The 21,353-nt window shown below is 36.2% G+C and overlaps 2 protein-coding genes across 3 annotated transcripts in view; one reads left to right on the forward strand and one right to left on the reverse strand.

Moving 5' to 3' along the window:
* Window positions 1–1,914: 1,914 nt before the first annotated feature.
* Window positions 1,915–6,605, reverse strand: LOC132112331 (actin, alpha skeletal muscle). Its single transcript, XM_059519770.1, has 9 exons — window positions 6,453–6,605; window positions 5,118–5,265; window positions 4,909–5,037; window positions 4,724–4,834; window positions 4,561–4,645; window positions 3,389–3,550; window positions 3,116–3,307; window positions 2,862–3,043; window positions 1,915–2,153 (listed from the first exon to the last, which is right to left on the reverse strand). The coding sequence occupies exons 2-9, from the start codon at window positions 5,244–5,246 to the stop codon at window positions 2,010–2,012; spliced, it is 1,134 nt and encodes a 377-aa protein (XP_059375753.1). The 5' UTR covers window positions 5,247–5,265; window positions 6,453–6,605; the 3' UTR covers window positions 1,915–2,009.
* A 2,323-nt stretch (window positions 6,606–8,928) lies between these two features.
* Window positions 8,929–21,353, forward strand: part of eif2ak4 (eukaryotic translation initiation factor 2 alpha kinase 4) — a 45,826-nt gene continuing 33,401 nt past the window's right edge. For both annotated transcript variants that reach the window (XM_059519771.1, XM_059519772.1), the window contains exons 1-8: window positions 8,929–9,186; window positions 10,215–10,330; window positions 10,856–10,958; window positions 11,237–11,410; window positions 11,520–11,600; window positions 12,560–12,702; window positions 13,739–13,839; window positions 14,694–14,851. In XM_059519771.1, the coding sequence (XP_059375754.1) occupies window positions 9,088–9,186; window positions 10,215–10,330; window positions 10,856–10,958; window positions 11,237–11,410; window positions 11,520–11,600; window positions 12,560–12,702; window positions 13,739–13,839; window positions 14,694–14,851 (975 nt within the window). In that variant the 5' untranslated portion in view covers window positions 8,929–9,087. The remainder of the gene's footprint in view (window positions 9,187–10,214; window positions 10,331–10,855; window positions 10,959–11,236; window positions 11,411–11,519; window positions 11,601–12,559; window positions 12,703–13,738; window positions 13,840–14,693; window positions 14,852–21,353) is intronic.

The raw sequence follows: 21,353 nt of genomic DNA on the forward strand, positions 1-21,353 counted from the left end.
TTGAGAATATGCAAAAATAAATAAATAAAAAATACAAAAAGAGACTCTCGCTCAAATGCAACACACACACACACACACACACACACACACACACATTCACTCACACATACACACACACACACACACACACACACACACACACACACACACACACACACACACACATTGTGTTCCCTTTCTAACCAAATGCTATAGTTTGATTGTAATCATAATGCAAAACCTGATACTTATCTAAACATTTTTGTTAAGAAAATAAAGTAATCATCTTTTAGAATATCTAAATGTATATCTAAATAAAAAAAAACGAATAAGATAGAGAAATCATGTCTAAAACAACAAAAGGAATCAAAAAGCCTTTCTATATAGGATATATAGGAAGCTATAGACAGCCTACAGGCTGGTACAGGACATTACACAAAAGTGGCTATTTTTTAAAGCCACTAGATGAAGTTCTTCTCCTGGAACATTTTTTTTTTAGGCTGGCACTCTATTTTGATGTGAAATGCTGCATTTATTGATTTTTTTTTTTAAATAAATATAAAATAAAAAATGATATATTAATTCTAATGGAAAAAATAGCTCATAAAAATTATATAATTAATGCAAAGTATCATAAAAAAATCTAAAAATTCTAAATAATAATCAGAAAACATTATAGAACAAAAATATATTTGATTGGTTATCCTGGGAAAAAGTAAAGTACAATTTTAAGGCTTCGCCCGTTTTCGGGCGGGAGGAAGCTAAGTGTGACCCATTTACGAAGAAGGCCAGAGGGTTAAAGCGTTTGTTTCTGACCTGCAACATAATAGCATGCATTCCTGAACAACAGAGCCATGCACAACAAGTCAGAACTAGAGCTGGGTTCATATTAGTGCCATGTGTTTCCGATGATCTGCTGACTGAAACATAACGTACTTTTACACAGGTTACTCTTTACATATAACAGTGGGATATTTGAACAAATCTGATGTTTGTTTTCGGTTTTTTCTTGTTTTACTTGTACCTTTTTTTCTGTCATTTTATTTGTTTAGCTAACAGGGACATTGTGAATGAATAAAACACTTCTGTAAATGTACCAGAATTAGCCAAAGGCTATTTTCGTCCATAGCCCCTGTACAGAAATGTTAAAATTTATGTAATTTAGTAATTTACATGATACATCATGGTACTATCACAGACACGTTTTAAGACTAGTCCTGGATTAAAAGCAAAGCATGTCTGGGCTGTTTTAACTGAAAGAAACTTGTACTGAATTATCTTAAAATATGTCAGTTTTGTTGTTTTATCTCAAGATGCACATCAGTAGTGTTTTTACCTTGTTTATAAAGTTACTTAAATGATCTAAGTGATCTATGACATTATCCGTGCTTAGTCTAAGCCCTGTCTGTAAAACCAGGCCCAAATAATGCAATAAAATATATACATATAGAAGCCCATATCCGAAACAAAAGCTAATTGCAACTTTTTATCTGACCTTTTTCTTGAAATGTTTTTCCCCCTCAAAATTCATTTTTGTAGTTCCCATCATATAATAAAAATAAATTAATTAATGAATTTTTCCTCTCTGCTTGTTTATATATTGCAATTATTCATGTATTTATTTTATACTTTTATTTTTCAAAATTGCAAAAAAAAAATAATAATAATTACATTATTTTTTTTTTTAATTCTGTGGTGGAAACAGGCTTCCATACATATTTAATAGAATGCAATGCATTATATTTTAGGAATTAGTTTTGTTATAGTACTATGGTATTGGCATAATTTCTGTACCATGGCATTGGCACCTTTTTTGTATACCTTTGTATATTTATTCTTTTTTTTTTTTTTTTTGCATTATTTAATTTAATGCATTTTGGGTTAATGCAGTCATGCATACAAAAAAAAGCATGCTAATGATAACTCAACACACTGTTCTCTGTTAATCTGTTTTTATTACAACATTACATGTATATACAGTAAAAGAGACGGTACAAATGTACGGCTGAGACTGAGAGGTCGTCGTCGGTTTAGAAGCACTTCCTGTGGACGATGGAAGGACCGGCCTCGTCGTACTCCTGCTTGGTGATCCACATCTGCTGGAAGGTGGACAGGGAAGCCAGGATGGAGCCACCGATCCAGACGGAGTACTTACGCTCAGGAGGAGCAATGATCTACAGAGAGACCGGAGAAACACTGAGTGTCTGAAACTCTACATGTGATGCAGATGCAGCTCTCTTAATCTGAACCACTTTCACTGCACTTTAAAAAAGAGACTCGTGACACTTTATAATAAGGTTCCACTAGTTAACATGAACTAAGAATGAAAATACTTCTAAAGTGTTTATTAATCTTAGTTTCAACATTTACTAATAGACTGATTTTTTAAAAATATGTAAATAAAGCAAAGGTTATTGGATTATGTTTCAGATTGCAATCTTTTCACTTGCCATTTCTTTGTAAATAATAGTGAAATTTACTCGCCCTTTCTGAGTGAAAATTATTTCTACACCTTAACAATTTAAATTATTAAAATCTGGTAATATTAAACGTGGAACTGAGCCGACATGAACAGCTGGATTTGTATAAAGTAGCAAACGTAGTGTTGTTTGTTAGTTAATGCATCAACTGGCATAATTATGGTAAAGTGTCACTAAGAAATGTAACGTTGATAAATAGTTCTTAAAACATATTTAATACTTATTTATCTATGCAAAAGTGCAATTAATAATGTATATATAAGCAAATACAGTGAATTAAAATTTGAATTAAAAAAAAGGCATGCATTGCATTTCAAAGTGTGGGTTTGTTCAGTTCATGCATTCATGGGAATCGAACCCATGACCTCCCACAATCTCTAATGTATTGTTGCAGCATCTCACCTTGATCTTCATGGTGCTGGGGGCCAGAGCAGTGATCTCCTTCTGCATGCGGTCAGCAATACCGGGGTACATGGTGGTGCCACCGGACAACACGTTGTTGGCGTACAGATCCTTACGGATGTCGATGTCGCACTTCATGATGCTGTTGTAGGCGGTCTCGTGGATCCCAGCGGACTCCATACCTGAGAGCAGAGCGTTCAGTCATCAGCACTGAGCAGGGCCTGTCAATCAAACCGCGTTCGCGCGAGACTCACCGATGAAGGAAGGCTGGAAGAGGGTCTCGGGGCAGCGGAAGCGCTCGTTACCGATGGTGATGACCTGACCGTCGGGCAGCTCGTAGCTCTTCTCCAGGGAGGAGGAGGAGGCGGCGGTGGCCATCTCGTTCTCGAAGTCCAGAGCCACATAGCAGAGCTTCTCCTTGATGTCGCGCACGATCTCACGCTCAGCTGCGGAGAGGCGAGATTAACCCGTTATTAGCTCGTGCTGCTGTCGCACGTGTTCTCGCGCGCGGACTGCAGCGCACTCACCGGTGGTGACGAAGGAGTAGCCTCTCTCGGTCAGGATCTTCATCAGATAGTCAGTCAGATCGCGACCGGCCAGATCCAGACGCATGATGGCGTGGGGCAGAGCGTAACCCTCGTATACGGGGACATTGTGGGTCACACCGTCACCGGCGTCCAGCACGATACCTGCGGAGCACACCGGGAATCGACCTCATTCACTGATCTGATTAAATGACAGAGCCCTAGTGATGAATAAAGTATATAACCCATGTCAAATAACCAAACTAAAAAAAAAAAAAAAAAAGATTAAATTCCAATATATATATATATATATATATTTTTTTTTTTTTTAAAGCATCACTTAAATATTATACTGGTAATCTGGGTTGTTATTACTGTTAACCAAAACTAAAACCATAAAAATTTTACTCTCTCTCTATATATAAAACTTATTTCATCTAGGGCATGAACGATAAAACAATAACGCTAATAATCGCGATAAAACTTTTATTTGATAAATGTTCGATTTAATGTTTATGCGCCAAAAGCGGAACAAAACAGCATTATTATAAATTAATAAATTATAAAATCTGCCTTTGAACTCGAGAGAAATAAATACTTATTTTTTTGTTTGTGATGATTATCGGTTTTGATGTTTTGCCAAGGCAACACGATTTACCTAAAATAACTAAAACCTAAATAAAAATTAATTAATACTCTATAGAACCTGTTAAAAATGACAATAAGACAACAAGCCAGATTACTAAAACGTAAACTGAAAACGAAAATAAAAATTAATTCAAGTTATATATAAAAACTAATTAAAAATGAGAAAACACTAAATTATTTAAAATTTTACTAAACTAAAAAAAAACATTCAAAAATATGATTAAAAGTGATACTGGTATATGATAATAATTGTAATGTGATTCGAACTTATTATAAATTAATGAAAAATAAAAATAAAATAGATGTTTTAACGTATGATGCCCCCTGCAGGACATCACCGGGAATTACAGTGAAACAGAATCTGGTTTTAGTTCTCAAAAAAAAAAGAAACTTTTCCAACTTTTTTTTTTCAGTTTTTTGCATTTGTAGCATAGCACTATTGCATTGATTGCACAATTGCACGATCCAAAATATGCATTTATGTTTTAACTCTAACACTGATAAGTCTCTTTATTAAAAGCCCTCACCAGTGGTACGTCCAGAGGCGTACAGGGACAGCACAGCCTGGATGGCCACATACATGGCAGGGACGTTGAAGGTCTCAAACATGATCTGCAAGAGCAAAGCAGACAAGCGTCATGAAGCAGTCTGACTCTGTCTCTGAGAAACCCTCCGACTCTTCCTCTGTACCTGAGTCATCTTCTCTCTGTTGGCCTTGGGGTTGAGAGGGGCCTCGGTGAGCAGGGTTGGGTGCTCCTCGGGGGCCACACGCAGCTCATTGTAGAAGGTGTGGTGCCAGATCTGAACAGCACACATCACTGTGTCAATCACAACGCCACATGCATGCATTCAACCAGAAGAGATTAGACGCGCACCTTCTCCATGTCGTCCCAGTTAGTGATGATGCCGTGCTCAATGGGGTACTTCAGGGTCAAGATACCTCTCTTGCTCTGAGCCTCATCACCTACATAGCTGTCCTTCTGACCCATACCCACCATCACACCCTGAGGAGAGAGAAGCGTGGTTAGAGAGCAGGCCAGCAGAGCGGTTCCTCTCTTATGATGTTCTGCAGATGTGTTCGCACCTGGTGACGGGGTCTGCCAACGATGGAGGGGAAGACAGCACGGGGAGCGTCATCTCCGGCAAATCCAGCCTTGACCAAGCCAGAGCCGTTGTCGCACACAAGGGCGGTAACCTCTTCGTCGTCGCACATGGTTGGTTTTCTGGTTGGTCTGTGAAGGAAACGGTCAGAGGCAGACTGAGAAATACTGATAAACACAGTGAGTTTACATCCTGAGGACGAGTGCATTAACCACACAGAATAGTCTTAAGAGTTAGTCGTCTAATTGTTTTCTTTTCTGAAGTCGGGTGCAGTAACATCGGTCTAATGTCATGAAGTCAGACAGATTAAGGCCAACTGCTGTTTGGTCAAAGATCATTTCTTCAAATAAAAATTTACTTCTGCTTGTTGCCAGAGTACCAAACTAACAAAAAGTGAAATAAAAATGAATAAAAGATGTGTAGACTTTTTAAAAATGCTCCACAAAATGTAACAATTTTCACTAAGATGAAAATAGAGAGCATAAAAATGAAGCATCAAAATGACTGAACAACGGAAAATATAAATGTAAGCTAATTAAAATGTTGCAAAACTAGTAAAAATGGCAAAAATACGCTACTAAAACATTAAGATGAAAACATTACAAGGAGTAGCAAAATATATATATTTTTCAATAATAAAAATGACTAAAACATAAAACGTGATGAAACTTCAACTTACAAAAAAATAAAAAGGAATTAAAAATATTTTTAAAAATACTAAATCTTTAATTGACGCTAAAATGAAAACAGAAAACGTTAAATGATTAGTTCTTAGAGCAGCTGCATTTACATTAACGCATTTAGCTGATGATTTTATCCAAACGATTTTACACTTGTCACCTAAAATCAATTACACAAATCATTCTTGTTAGAAACTCACCTAAATCACATATTCATGTGGTATGAATTGCATGCAGCTTAGGTTTTTAGTGTAGAATAGTTCAATAATAATAGCCTAGAGCGATCAGCGTCTCTGTCCATGAAGGGATAGTGAAATCATATCTCCTCGTGGCAGCTCAAGACTTCCAGCCGAAGAAAGGCTGAAGGACAGATGCTCTATTTAGAGCTCGACGAGTCTCTGTTTGCAGCTGCCTGCCTTCATTCAAGCTGAGCTGATGCTTCACCAAAAACACCTTATAAATCTAGTTTTTACTTGCTAATCACACACTATTGTAAGATTATCTGCTCAACCAGAAAAGCAATTGTTAAATCTGTTCTCTATCTGTTACGTCTTCACAAACCTGCAGCACAAACTCAAAACTAAACACCCAAAGAGATTTCAGATGCAGAAGGTTCTCCGGATGATCGAAGGACTCACCAAGTTGTAATCACAAGACTGATGCTTCCACTGGGACAGAGACACAAGGTGAGGAGTCCCTTTAAATAAGAGCGGCTCTCGGGGCCCGGGGCGGAGCCTGGGGTTCACACAAGCCCAAATAAGTGCAGACAAGAAAAAATAAAAACCAGAAAATAACCCTCTCCACCCATGAACCTGATCTCTGGGTGGACTGGGCCTCACTAGAGTTAAGAAAGGCCTCCTGAGAAATAGCGGGCTGAGCGCCAGTCATCCACTTCTGATGTCTGCGTTAAATGCCATATAAAATGACAAACGTGCATATTTATGTGAACTCAAATAGTATTTATATTTACACCGCCCAGCACCTTTTGCATATTTGATGCAATCATTATTTAAAGGACAAATTATAATGTGCATGTGTAATATATAAATGTATTACTTTTTATAATGTAAATATTATATAAACACGCATAATAAGTATTATAAAATTTATTTTTATTATATATATATATATATAGTGTTCTTTTATTTTATCCTTTTCTTTTATGCAATTAAAAACAACAATTAAAACAAATTAATAAATATATACTTTCTATATAGTGTTCACTTGCTTTCATGTTTTCTTTTAATGTAACTACTTTTTATGTTGTGTTTGCTTTTGAAGTGCTTTTTTTATTACTTGGAGGAAAGGTTGAAGCATGCATTACCTCTGCTGGAATGTGTTTTAAACAATTAGACATGCGTTCAACTGTTTGTAGGTTATTATTAAGATTCATAATCATGTTTTCATTTCTCCTCCCAATTTTCAACTCAGTCCTGCACACAAACCTTCTTCATTGCTGTTTTTTGTCACAGAAATGTCAGGCTTCTGTGAGAAACAGCGAGAGATTTTCAAGGCTATAGTCAGCACTCTCTTGATATAATTCTGATTATTCAGCTTTTTACGAACACTGGTGGCCTAAAGATGTCCCCCAACCGTAACCGTCTCTTTTTAGCAACGTCTTAGAGGCTCCTCGCTCTCTCCAGGAGGAATACTGTATATGTCAATGGGCCAGTGTGCTGGCATGTGGGCTCGAACCCTAAATGTGGTGAACAGCTGAGGGGTAACAGCAGCCGGCCCGCTCCCCCGAGCTGCGCTCTGATTGGCCGGGCTGTAGTAGTAGCTGCGCTCTGATTGGCTTAGCTCTCTCCTTTTAGGGTCACAGTTCTCATCAGGTGTTATGAGCCGAGCGTTTGTCCCATTGGTGTGATTCATAAGAGCACCTCATTAGGAAATACAACCTTACAATGACAACACAGCAGAACTGTCTTACACACATCTCCAAACCAGTGCATGAAGAAGAACTGAGAACTGAAATAGAAGAGTGTGAACCATTCATCTATCTATCTTTCTAGCACATTTAAATGCAACCTTTGTTGGCCAAAGTGCTGTACAAAGTAGAAAAATAAAAAAGCAAGTAAACACATACATATTATTAGGTTTCATGGGTATGTAAAGTTTTGTATCACCTGCATAGCAGTGGTAGTATACCCCAAATTTACTAATAATAGATCCTAAAGATAGCATATACAGCGAAAAATAATAATGGTGCTAAAATAGATCCCTGGGGTACACCACAAGTAAGTTGAGCCATCGAGGATGAAAAAGCACCTTGGGTAAAAAAACCTTCTATTTGACAGGAATTTCAACACTGTCAGATAAGCCGATCGAACATTCAAGTCGGGATAAAATAATCCTGTGGTCCACAAAGTCAAAGGCTGAACTCAAGTCTACACTAAAGCCATGTATCACCAGCGTCGGTGGTCAATAACACATCACTGAAAATGTTAAAGAGCGCAGACTCAGTGCTGAGTGTTGTAAAACCAGATTGAAATCTATCCATCATCCATCTGTCTGTCTGTCTATCTATTGTTCTGTGTTCAAGAGTGAAATGAATCTCTAGCTCTGAAGCGGTGTGTTGTGTAGAAGGAGAGCTGTATGTCAATGTTGGTTACGAGGGTTCGCTGCTCCTTCACACGGGCCACAGCTTCAGACTGTGTCTATTAATAGCTGTTTTGCTCTGTGTGCTCAGAGACGATTCACAGCAGCTCAGTGATCAGCCGAATAAAACACGTTAGAAAAACTACAAACATGGCGGATGCGTGCGACCGCGACGGTGAAGTAGACAGCTTTAGATAAAGGGATTTGAGTTATTAATAATCAACATTTAACCTGTTAAAATTGTGTATTTAATGTTAGTTGTGTTATGATATTTCATCAACAACAACAATGTAAAGTTTAATAAACATCCGTTGACGAGATGATTGACAGGCCAGTTTACAGTGACAGGGTGCGTGTAATTATTCTCATCTACTACACACTCAACACTGTGTAGCTACATCAGAGTAAATGTTTTAAGGGAGTAGTGTAAATAGGCAGATTGGGACGCATTTCTCCTCGAATGAAGGAAGGACAGCAGCGCCTCGCGGCGGCGTGATGACGTAGCGCGGGTCGCGCCGCACACGTCATCAGTGCGAGACGCTGCCACGCGACAGCTGTTATGGTTATGATTCCATACTTCCACATGAAAGTTTGATTTGTGCTTCTCGCGGCCTCGCAGCGCGTGTGTGTGCTCGGAGATGGTGATGAGGAGAGTGTGTGAGCTCAGGATGCAGGATGAGTGATTACTCTCTTCAGCAGGAGAACGAGCTCGAGGCGCTGTCATCGATCTACGGAGAGGACTTCAGAGACATCCGAGCACAGCTGCCCTGGAAGGTACAAGTGTGTGTGTGTCGATCACTAACACTACATGCTGTTCAGCGCGTGTTATTCTGTATTCCCTAAAGACTCGTTTCAGTCAAGTGCACTTATAATGTTTCTTACAGCACAAACCAGCTTCATTTAGTTATTTATTTAACTCTCTGAACTCCTAACTGCTTAAAGTACTTACACACAGATGCGTGCAGTATACATGTGGGCGTGTCATTTGTTTATTAACTCTGTGTATCTCTCTCTCTCTCTCTCTCTCTCACACACACACACACACACACACACACACACACACACACACACACACACACACACACACACACACACACACACACACACACACTCACAATTGTGCTCATAAGTTTTCATAACCCTTGCAGAATGTGCAAGATATTAATAATTGAAACAGAATTAGAGCGATCATGAAACTTGCATGTTATATTTTTTGTACTGTTTCACATCACAGATGTTTACATATACTCCACAAGACAAAATAACTGAATTTATAAAAATGACACACTGTATTAATATTAAAGGATGTGTGAACTTTTGAAGGCACCCAGTATGTATACTCAAATCTAATCAGACTAATCAAACTCAAAATTGAATATAACATTTTTTTTAGGTACTGAATTGTAAATTTTTTCAAAGTTGTAAGTCGTTACCATCAGAATATAAAAGGAACCCCTCTTGAAATATTTTATTTTGTGTGCAGTGATTCTAGAAGATAAGAAAGTTAGCTTTTTTTTTACATTTAAATGACAAAAAATAAAGAACTGTTCCATGATTTTCAAATGTTTTGAGATACACCTGTAAATGAAACGTTTTAAAGAGTTTGTTTTTCTATTCAGTTGCCTTTAAATATTTATCTTTGAACAAACAGACTTAATTTAGTTCTTCATTTCACGTTCTACTGATGTTTGTGTGGGCGTGTCATATGTTAATGAGCTCAGTACATGTTATTATACTATGCAGGTACAGTGTGTGTGGGCGTGTCATATTTTAATGAGCTCCGTGTGTGGTGTGTTTTGCAGGTCAGTCGTCCTCCAGAGGTTTATCTGTCCCTGCGGCCCAAGGGACTTGGTTACAGACAGACCAGTTATGTCTCAGTGGACCTGCAGGTCAAATGTCCTCCAACGTATCCAGATGTGTGAGTGTCAGTCTGTTTATCTGGCTAACAATAATTCATTACTTGTTATAAAAAAGTTCCGGTCCTTGATTCTGATTGGCTGAGCAGCGTTCAAAGCTGTTGTAAATAACTCTACAAAGTAACATTCACTTTTGTTTACGTCTGTGTGTTGCTCGGCAACCGCTTTGTTGCAACCGCAAACTAATTCTAAATAAATAAACTTTAATTTACATTGTTTTCCATTTTCATTATCATTTATAAATATATATATATATTTTTTAAGTCATTTAAATATATTTTTAATATCTCAGTTTTTTATTATTTTATATTTCAGTTTTAGTTATTTTATTTTTGTTAATGTTTTGTTTCAAGTAACAAAATGTTTTTATGATGGCTTTAGTTAACTATAGTAACTAATAAATCACACTGTTCAGAGGAACAGACGTGTGATTATGACCAGCTAAACTCAAAGGTCATTTATAGTTGAAGGAGTGTGTGTGTGTGTGTGTGTCCAGACTGATTTGTGATTGGTTGTGACTCGATCAGGCCTCCAGAGCTGGAGCTGAAGAACGCTAAAGGCTTGTCCTACGACAAACTGGAGCGACTCCAGAAAGAGCTCCACAAACTGGCTCAAGACCGATGCGGAGAGGTGCGGATCTCATTCTCTTCACTATGAGGCCGTATAAACTACACTATAACTAAGATGTAAAAAATACAGTAAAAACAGTGAAATATTATTGTGATTTAAAACATCTGTTTTCTGTGTGAATCTCTGTTAAAGTGTAATTTATTTCTGTTAAATTAAATGTAATTATTTAAATATAAATGTATCTAATATTTGTAATGTAAATAGCTAAATGAGTTCAGCAGGGATGGGTGTTGTGTGGTCACGTCTTCCTCTTCTTCTTCTTCCTCTTCCTGTCTCAGGTGATGATCTATGAGCTGGCTGATTTTGTTCAGGGTTTTCTGACGGAGCACAACGTTCCTCCCTCGAGCTCCTTCCACGAGGAGATGCTGAAGAACCAGCGGCGTCTGCAGGAGCGTCTGGCTCAGGAGGAACAGCAGAAGATCGATCAGCAGCGCAGACAGGAAGAGCAGATGGTGCGTGTCACTTCCTGTTGCACAGCATGAGTTATCACAGAGCAGCTCTGATCAAAGAGTGTTGCTCTTTACTGTGGTTTTATTTACTGTGTTTTATTTCTCTCCGCAGCAAAACGAGATCCTTGCAGAAATCCAGAGGAGAGAGGAGGAGAAACGAGAAGAGAAGAGGAAGAAAGAGATGGCCAAACTGGTGAGGAAAGAAAAAAAACCCAAATCAGTTCAGAAGAAGAAGTTTGGTTTTTAAGCATTTAAATAAATGCCATCAAATGTACAATAAAGTGTCTTCCCTCATATAATATCAAGGGTTAAATATTAACGCTTTGAATTATTTTAGGTACAATATTTAATAATATAAACTGTCTTTGAATTACATCCCATGGGCCTTTTTTATTGTAATTCTTCTTGTATTCTAAAAGTATTAATAATGTTCATAAAGGTTAGAGTTCTAATATATTATAATTAAAATATTAGAATTGTATCTATAATATTTAAATAATCATGTGGGCCTTTTTTATTGTTATATAAATATTATATTTAAATAATACATTTATATACTTTTTATTTTTTACATCATTGAAGTTAGTGATGTGGGCCTACTGTGTTGCATTTTCTTTATTATTGTTGTATTATATCGTTTAAATAATGCATATAAAAATTTTAAAATGTCTTCGCAATAAAGTTTTATTTGTTAAAATATTCTATATTTCTTTTAATATATACACAGTCTAACCAACAATCATTCAGACAGCAGATATACTATTTGATATCCAAAAATCATTCGGATATTAAGTAAAAATCATGTTCCATGAAGATATTTAGTAAGTTTTCTACCGTAAATATATCAAAACTTAATGTTTGATTAATAACATGCATTGCTAAGAACTTTATCTGAACAACTTTAAAGATGATTTTCTCAATATTTAGATTTTTTTGCTCCCTCAGATTCCAGATTTTCTAATAGTTGTATCTCAGACAAATATTGTCCTCCGAACAAACCACACATCAATGGAGAGATCATTTATTCAGCTTCAGATGATGTAGACCTCTCAGTTTCATAAGATCGACCCTGATGGCTGGTTTAGTGCTGCAGGTCTCCTGTTTGATGATGTGAAGGGGTTAATAAGGTGTGAGTACTGTGTTGTGATCCAGGAGCGACTGGAGAGCTCTGCTGTCAGCATCACTCCGTCTTCAGAGAGACAAGCGTCTGCTTCGGCTGGGTCTCCGGTGGATCCTTCTGACGGGAAGAAAACCCTGACCAACAGACGCCGGACCACGTCCAGCAGCAGACACAGGTCTGTGCCCGGTTGCATGAAACTCCTAAAGCTAAGAAATCCCTTAGATATAAGGTTAAGGGTACCCTTAGTGAAACTTGGGTTGCAAGAAAAAACCCGAAGGGTTTCCTTAAGGAACTTAAGGCTGTTATTAAGTTTTTCCCCTTAATTATCTAAGTGTTCCCTTAAGAGTTGCTACAAAGTCCTTAGTGGCCATTTCACCTTAATAAATTTAAGGGACCAAAACAGCTCCCTTAAGTCAACTTAAACTCAAAATACGATGGCTGATTTAGTGTTAATTGAAGAGGAGGAAATACCAAGGCTTGTTTTTAATGATCGTAATAATCTCTTGGAGACGATGAATGGTTGATGAAAGGCTGAAAAGTATTATTATTATTATAACCACTAACGAAAACAATAATTGCCTTTTCCTCCTCTGTCCAGTTTGGTTTACGTTTTTTTGTTTTCTGTTATGTTTGTACCCTCCATAGCACAAATATATTAATACAAGTGTGATTTTAGCAAGGGTTTGGTTTTGTGGTTCGTTATGTTGTGTTTACTGTTAGAGGTAGTAACTATAGCAACCGCGGCGATCTTTGCCGTATGTTGTCAGAAACTACTGTGAAACGCTTAGTATAAACACTTAGGTAAGGGTGACAGTTAAGAGGTTTCTTGCAACGCTCTTAATGAAATCCCTTACCTCAGGGATTTTTTTCACCCTCAGGGAAACCCTCACTTAAGGAGTTTCATGCAACCGGGCACAGGACTACACCAGCTTTACACTCCGTGCTCCTATAGGAAGGACTTATCTCCAGATAGCCACAAATATCACATATAGACTTTCTGCAAACAATGTTTTATCTACATTTCAGAGACCAGCAAAATGCACATTTCTCAATACCACAGTGGAATACTAGTACACACACTCTCACACACACACTCTCACACACACGCACACACACTCACGCACACACACACACTCACACACACACTCACACACACACACACACACACCTGATCTCTCCGTCTGATGTGAGTGCTGCTCTTCTCTTCTCAGACGAGACACGTATAATGAAGATAACGCCCGGCAGCAGGAGCTCCTTCACTTCAGCAGCAGCTTCCTCGGAGAGGTCGTAGTTCACCGAGGGAAGTGCATTGGTAAGATCTGGGAACGGTCTGGAGTTCACAGGTTCATTCGGGGGCTTGAAACCCCTGAAGATGCTTGAATCTTAATGCAGTGTTTTCAAGGTTTGAAAAATGCTTGGATTCTGGATAAAGGGCTTGAAAATGCGGTTGCATTGGTTTCAGAATAATTAGCTTTCTTACATAAAATAAGCAGCTCCGCTCGAGTCTGCACTTTTAATTTGTTGTTATGCTTTTAATAATTGTTGTATTTTAAAGTATTAATTCATTGTAAGGATTCATTTTTATTTGATTAAATTCATGTTTTTATTCAAATATTATTTTATTTTAAAAAGTATTTATTATATTTATTACAATCTTAAATTATATATTTTACAAAGTATTTTATTTTAATTATTTTATTTTAAAACTATTCATTATCATTTTATATTTACTACTTTAGTTATTACTTAAGAAAGTTTTTAATTCAGATTTTTTTATTTAATAAATGTTACAGTCTTATGTTTTTAATAACTTTAGGGTTTGATTACATTTATTCTTTTATTTTAGAACCATTTATTAATTAAAATTACATCTTTATTTTATCATTTTATTCTGTTTAAGAAACTTTCATTTTAGCTTATTTCGTTTTGATTTATTTTTAGATTATATTTTAAATTAAATTATTCAAATTTTTTAATCATGTTAATATTTTGATTCATATATATAATTTTAAATGACTAAATGAATCATGAGCTGTTTGGGGAACCCTGCTCTAGTGCTGGGTCTGGATGGGGTTTATGCGGTAACATATAAAGATTACAAAGCAGTGGTCCTAAAACCGATCCCTGAGGAACCCCACATGATTCAATTCTGTGTGTGTGTCTCAGGTGAGAGCGAACGATTGGGACGCAGTGTTTATTACGCATTCAACTCTACCTCCGGAGATTTCTCCGTCGTCTACGAGTGGATCCTTCGCTGGAACAAGACAATCGGAAAGTTCTTCACCAGCCAGGAGAGAGAGAAAATAGAGAGATGCAAAAAACAGGTAGAGAAATCAACAAATCAAAGCTGGGTTTTAAGCATCTGATATAAAATTGTAGTTGTATAAAGAAATTCAAACATAGGAACAATTGATGAATAGATCGAATTGCCTGTTGACTATAAAGCATATTTTATTGCAATATCCTGCATTAAATGATATCAGGCAATAGTTTTGTTAAGGAAATGAATTCATGGATGTTCTTAAAAAGCCTTTTTACAAATAATATATATATATATATATATATACAGTACAGACCAAAAGTTTGGAAACATTACTGTTTTTAATGTTTTTGAAAGAAGTTTCTTCTGCTCATCAAGCCTGCATTTATTTGATCAAAAATACAGAAAAACAGTAATATTGTGAAATATTATTACAACTTAAAATAATAGTTTTCTATTTGAATATACTTTAAGAAAATAATGTATTCCTGTGATGCAAAGCTGAATTTTCAGCATCATTCCTCCAGCCTTCAGTGTCACATGTAACATCAGTCGATCACATGATCATTTAGAATCATTCTAATATTCTGATTTATTATGAGTGTTGGAAACAGTTCTGCTGTCTCATATATTTGATCAATAAAAGGTTAAAAAGAACTGCATTTATTCAAAATAAAAATAAAAATTCTAATAATATATATTCTAATAATACATATTAACACATCCTTGCTGAATAAAAGTATTGATTTTATAAAAAAAAAAGAAAGAAAAAAAAAATTACTGACCCCAAATTACTGACCAGTAGTGTATATTGTTATTACAAAATATTTTTATTTTAAAAACATAGCTTCTTTTTTTTTTTACTTTTTATTCATCAAAGTATCCTAAAAAAGTATCACATGTTCTGAAACTTCAGAACTGTTTCCAACTTTGATTTGAATGAATCATCATATTAGAATGATTTCTAAAGGATCATGTGATTTTGATCCTAAAAATTCAGCTTTGCATCACAGAAATAAATGAAATTTAAAGTATAATCAATTTAAAAACAATTATTTTAAATTGTAATAATAAATCACAATATTAACATTTTTTTCTGTATTTTTGATCAAATAAATGCAGGCTTGATGAGCAGAAGAAACTTATTTCAAAAACATTAAAAATATTAATGTTTCCAAAACTTTTTGTCTGTACTGTGTATATATATATATTAGCTTATTAGCTGTAACTAACGATTATTTTTTCTGTTGACTAATCTAATGATTAATTTTTCGATTAGTCGACTACTCTAACGATTATTTTTATTACAATAAATAATTGATCTAAAGTTCTTTTTTTGATTAGATAATGAATCCTTTGGATAACTTTACACAAAAATATATAAGTACAACTTCTAATATAATATTTCAACCTTTATTCATTTTCAACCAATGTGGTTGAAGTTTTTACAGTATACAAAAATAAAGAGGCAAAGAAAATTATTTTACTATGGTAAATATGAGTTTACGATGGCGCTTATAATTAAACCACAGTAGCCACAAATTTACAGTTGTCCGAGATGTCATGAAATGTTCTTTAGCATCACAAACCATAAAATGCAGTCAGGGTTCAGCATGGTTTCCAGAGATCTGGAGCTGATTTGGGGTAGCTCGGTGGTCTGTGACTGTTGTCTCGCGGCGCGCTGTCTTTTAAGGGGCCGTTCACATATCACGTCTTTTGCGCGCTCAAGTTCGTTATTTCCAATGTATGCGTGCGGTATGCGCGCTCATAATGGAAGCGACGCGGTCGCGACGCACACGCGAAAATATGGAAGGCCAAGAGGGTAAAATAAACGTGAATTTTAACGCGTCAACAACACGTTAAATATAGGGCTGCAACTAACGATTATTTTGATAATCGATTAATCTGTCGATTATTTTTACGATTAATCGATTAATCGGTTCATGTACTTATATTTTAGTTTTTTTCCATTTTTTCCCCAAGTAAATTATTAATAAATGGTCTTTATCCTTCAGCATAGATTTAAGAGATTATATATGTCATATCCTCATCAAAAATATACCTGGAGTTGTTTTATTGTGTTAGTAATCCTTTGTCGAACTCTTCTGCAATCAGAACACTGACCCATACTCGAGCAAATTTCACAAGGAGATATCAAATGTTTTCACCATGGCAGTCCTTAGAGCTCCTAAAGTAGTTTAACATCCTGAACAAAGCTTATTAAGGAATCTTTCAGAACATATTTTCACGAAGAATAAGGATAAAACAGAATAAAATTGCAGTGCATTGTATTTTATTATTTACTGGGAAACAGCTTTATAGCTTTTGCTGTGAAATTGTAAACAATCCTTCGAATAAAGTGCCAGTGACATGAAACCTGAATGGAACTCACAATTTAAAGTAAAATCCATCAGAAGGTTGTCCAGAAAAAACAAGGTTTTCCATAAGCAACCATGACGTGCTCTCTCCTTGAAGACGCGGAAATTTCAGCAAAGGATAAATGGATTTGCAGCTCAAAAAACCGCTTGCAGTAGCTCTGCTACTAAATTTATTTCAAAATGGAAATCCATATACAACTATGATCAGCTGTTCCTTTCATCTTGACTGAGCTTTTAACGTTGTTACGGGAAAGGATGAAGCTGATTGGTTAGTTCTTGTCACATGACCCGCGGTGCGCTTGCTGCATTCTGAAAAGTTGAGATGTTTTTAACTCGATGCGGTGCGGTGTTGGAAATAACGAACATGAGCGCGCAAAAGACGCGATATGTGAACGTCCCCTTAAACAGTTCAGTAGTGCAGAGTTTACAGGTTACTCTTCTTTTTTGAAGGCTCAAAGTAAAGTACTCCCACATCACGCTGAATGCTGCAGAGACGCTGTTCGGGAAGCACGTGACATAAAACAAGGCCAGCTATTGGCTATTCGCTACTTCTCCTGTTGTACTGGCTGAGTAAAACCTCCGGTGGCTCATTACTGCCACACTTTGGTCACCGCAGATTTGAAATATGCACGAAATGAGCCGCTTACGGCAAATAAAAGTTATTTAGCAACGAATCGATGACTAAATTAGTTGACAACTATTTTAATAATCGATTTTAATCGATTAAATCGATTCGTTGTTTCAGCTCTAGTTAAATACGTGTATTTCAAAAATCAGCGCCAATAACCCAAGCGCTTGGATAAGCCAAGGCCAAAGATCAAGAAGGCCAAACTACAGGAGTTGGCCATCCGAGGGGCATGTGACTGCAGTGGAGGATAGTCCATTAGACATTGAGCCATGAGATGTTCAGTTTGAAGCCCTTAAAACCCTCAATTTAGATTTTCTTTTTTTTTCATATATCTTGAGATGTTTTAAGTTTAAATTTCACCTCAGTGAAACACTTTAAGCACCAAAACGTTTTCAGTAAGTTACCTTTCTTGTAGAATTGTGCTTCAAATAAAGAACATTATGTTGACCAGATTGTTAGTTAATCATTTAGGCTACAAGTCAATATTGTTTATATGGACAGCGATTAAAAAAAAAAAAAGTGGACTTATAAGAAAAAATTTAGGCGCATTAGTGTAACAAGTGCAAAAAATGAGCCTAGAGCCCTGTTGTTTTATTCTACTTCATCAGACCTTTCAGATGACATATGGCACATGAGTATCCGAGTTGTGTGATATTTTTATAAATATTAGCGTACATGGCAAAATTATTATTTTTTTTTCTCAGCAAATAACTTGGCAATATTTTGGAGTTGATCAACATGCTAAATGCATTGTAATGCTCAGACTCTAAGCTTTCAAATGATATCTATTTTTTCTTGATTTTAATTCAGCAGTTGATTAGTAATATTGATGCGATGGGGGGGTTCACGGTGGTATGGTGGTAGCAGTAGAATACTTCTGTTGTCCTGACCCTAGAACAAGCTCTCATTCTAATCCTGAAAATCTTAAATGCTTATGTCTTATAAGGCTGAATAAGCTGATCTATAGCATGTTAAATGGTACACCCCTCTAAGCTCACAGAAATGGTTTGACCCAAGTCCTCAGCAGCCAATGACATTGACCCGTTCAAACTGATTTTTAACGCGTACTTCACGTGTATTTAACATTTTTCACGCATAAACAACACGTATTTAACGTGTTGTTGATGCGTTAAATACATGCGGCAGTGGCTCAGTGGTTCATCAATCCCCGGCTCCACCTGACCAAGTGTTGAGGTGTCCTTGAGCAAGGCACCGAACCCCCAACTGCTCCCCGGGCGCCGCAGCATAAATGGCTGCCCACTGCTCCGGGTGTGTGTTCACAGTGTGTGTGCGCACTTTGGATGGGTTAAATGCAGAGCACAAATTCCTATTATGGGTCACCATACTTGGCTGAATGTCACGTCACTTTTTTTAAAAATTCACGTGTATTTGACCCTCTTGGCCTTCCATATGAAAACAGGCGCGTCTGCACCGCATCGAGTTAAAAACATCTCAACTTTTCAGAATGCCGCAAGCGCACTGCGGGTCATGTGACAAGAACTAACCAATCACCTTCATCCTTTCCCGTAACAACGTTGAAAGCTCAGCCAAGATGAAGGAACAGCTGATTATAACTGTATATGGATTGCCATTTTGAAATAAATTTAGTAGCAGAGCTTCTGCAAGCGATTTTTAATGCTGCAAATCCATTTATCCTTTACTGAAATTTCCACGTCTTCATGGAGAGAGCAGGTCATGGTCGCTTAGCAAGCTAGCCAATGGCGGCGCCCAGGGGTGCTTCAAAAAATTATGAAACCCTGCCCCCCTGCCACTCACCAGATAACACGGTAACCAGTTAAACCGTAACACCGGAGAGCGCCAGGATTAGGGTTGCCACCCGTCCATTAAAATACGGAATCGTATTGAGTAAGAAATACATTTATTACAGTATTATTCATCTTTGTTAATGTTAGTTAATAGAAATAAAGCTGTTCATGTTAGTTCAGTGCAGATTTTAATAAAGTATTATTAAATGTGGAAATTAACATGGAACAAAGATGAACAATTGCTGTATAAGTGCAGATCATTATTAGTTAATGTTAATTAATGTAGTTAACTAATGAACCTTATTTTAAAGTGTTAGCGATTTGTTTCTTACGGTTAAGGTGTACAGTCAGACGCATAAGCATTATTTTAATAAGAGATAAGATAGATATATATAATAATAAAAATATAGTGCCTATGTGAAACAAATAAACAATTTAACTAATTTAAATGATTGCAATATTCAATAGGCTTCTGTAGAATTAACAATAGACTATATAAAATAGATAAAAAAATGTGTGTTTTACATGAATTTAGAAATGTTTGTAGATCGGTTATATATTATGTGGTTTCACTGTTTGGATGGTGTTACTGTCTGAAAATGATGACAAATATTTTATCCAAAATCTGTGTTCACACCACCTTATACAATTACTAAAGTTCATTAGCAATTAATGTTTTTATGAAAACATGTTTTAAGTTGTGATTTACCACCACTGGCACGTCATCGGACCTGTGGTCATCGTGGCCCCGAGGGGTGTCTCGATTGATATATATATATATATATCAATTATCAAAAGAGAAAAATCATATTTGCTACATTTTAATATTTTTTGGAAATTATATTCCATTATGATTTTAGTGTCTGGTTTCCTATTTTAGAAACCCTTCACTATTTTTAGACCCTTTTATTCAAATTCTGTTTTCTGTGTTTTTTTTGTTTTTTTTTACCTTTATTTATATAGCGCTTTAAACAAAATACATTGCGTCAAAGCAACTGAACAACATTCATTAGGAAAACAGTGTCAATAATGCAAAAATGATAGTTAAAGGCAGTTCATCATTGGATTCAGTGATGTCATCTCTGTTCAGTTAAATAGTGTCTGTGCATTTATTTGCAATCAAGTCAACGATATCGCTGTAGATGAAGTGTCCCCAACTAAGCAAGCCAGAGGCGACAGCGGCAAGGAACCGAAACTCCATCGGTGACAGAATGGAGAAAAAAACCTTGGGAGAAACCAGGCTCATGATGTAGCAAGTACATAGGGTGTTATGGGAAGTGTTTCCGGTTCCGGTTTACCTAATTAATGCAGCCTAAAAATCCTTTAACGGATTTGGATATTAAAAGCATATTAGTATGTTATGTGTATGCCAGGTTAAAGAGATGGGTCTTTAATCTAGATTTAAACTGCAAGAGTGTGTCTGCCTCCCGAACAATGTTAGGTAGGTTATTCCAGAGTTTAGGCGCCAAATAGGAAAAGGATCGGAGATTTTTTTGATAGTTCAAAGTAGTTGAAAGTGCTGTATTCAATATAATTAGAATTTTCATATATTCATGTCTACAGTTTTTATTTTTTAAATAGTTTTATGTAGTTTTAGAAAATTGCTTTATTTTTTTAATCTAGTAGGGAAAATAATGCTTTTTTATTCTTTATTTCTTTAATATTTATTATGATTTTGAGATTTTTTTTTTATTTACTTTTTTTTTTATACAGAGTTTGCTGCTGATATAGGATTAAATAAATAAATTAATAAAGTACCTGCTAAATGAATAAATGCAAATGTTAAACACTCTG

The sequence above is a fragment of the Carassius carassius genome, chromosome 32, assembly GCF_963082965.1.
Source record: "Carassius carassius chromosome 32, fCarCar2.1, whole genome shotgun sequence".
Classification (NCBI taxonomy): Eukaryota; Metazoa; Chordata; class Actinopteri; order Cypriniformes; family Cyprinidae; genus Carassius; species Carassius carassius.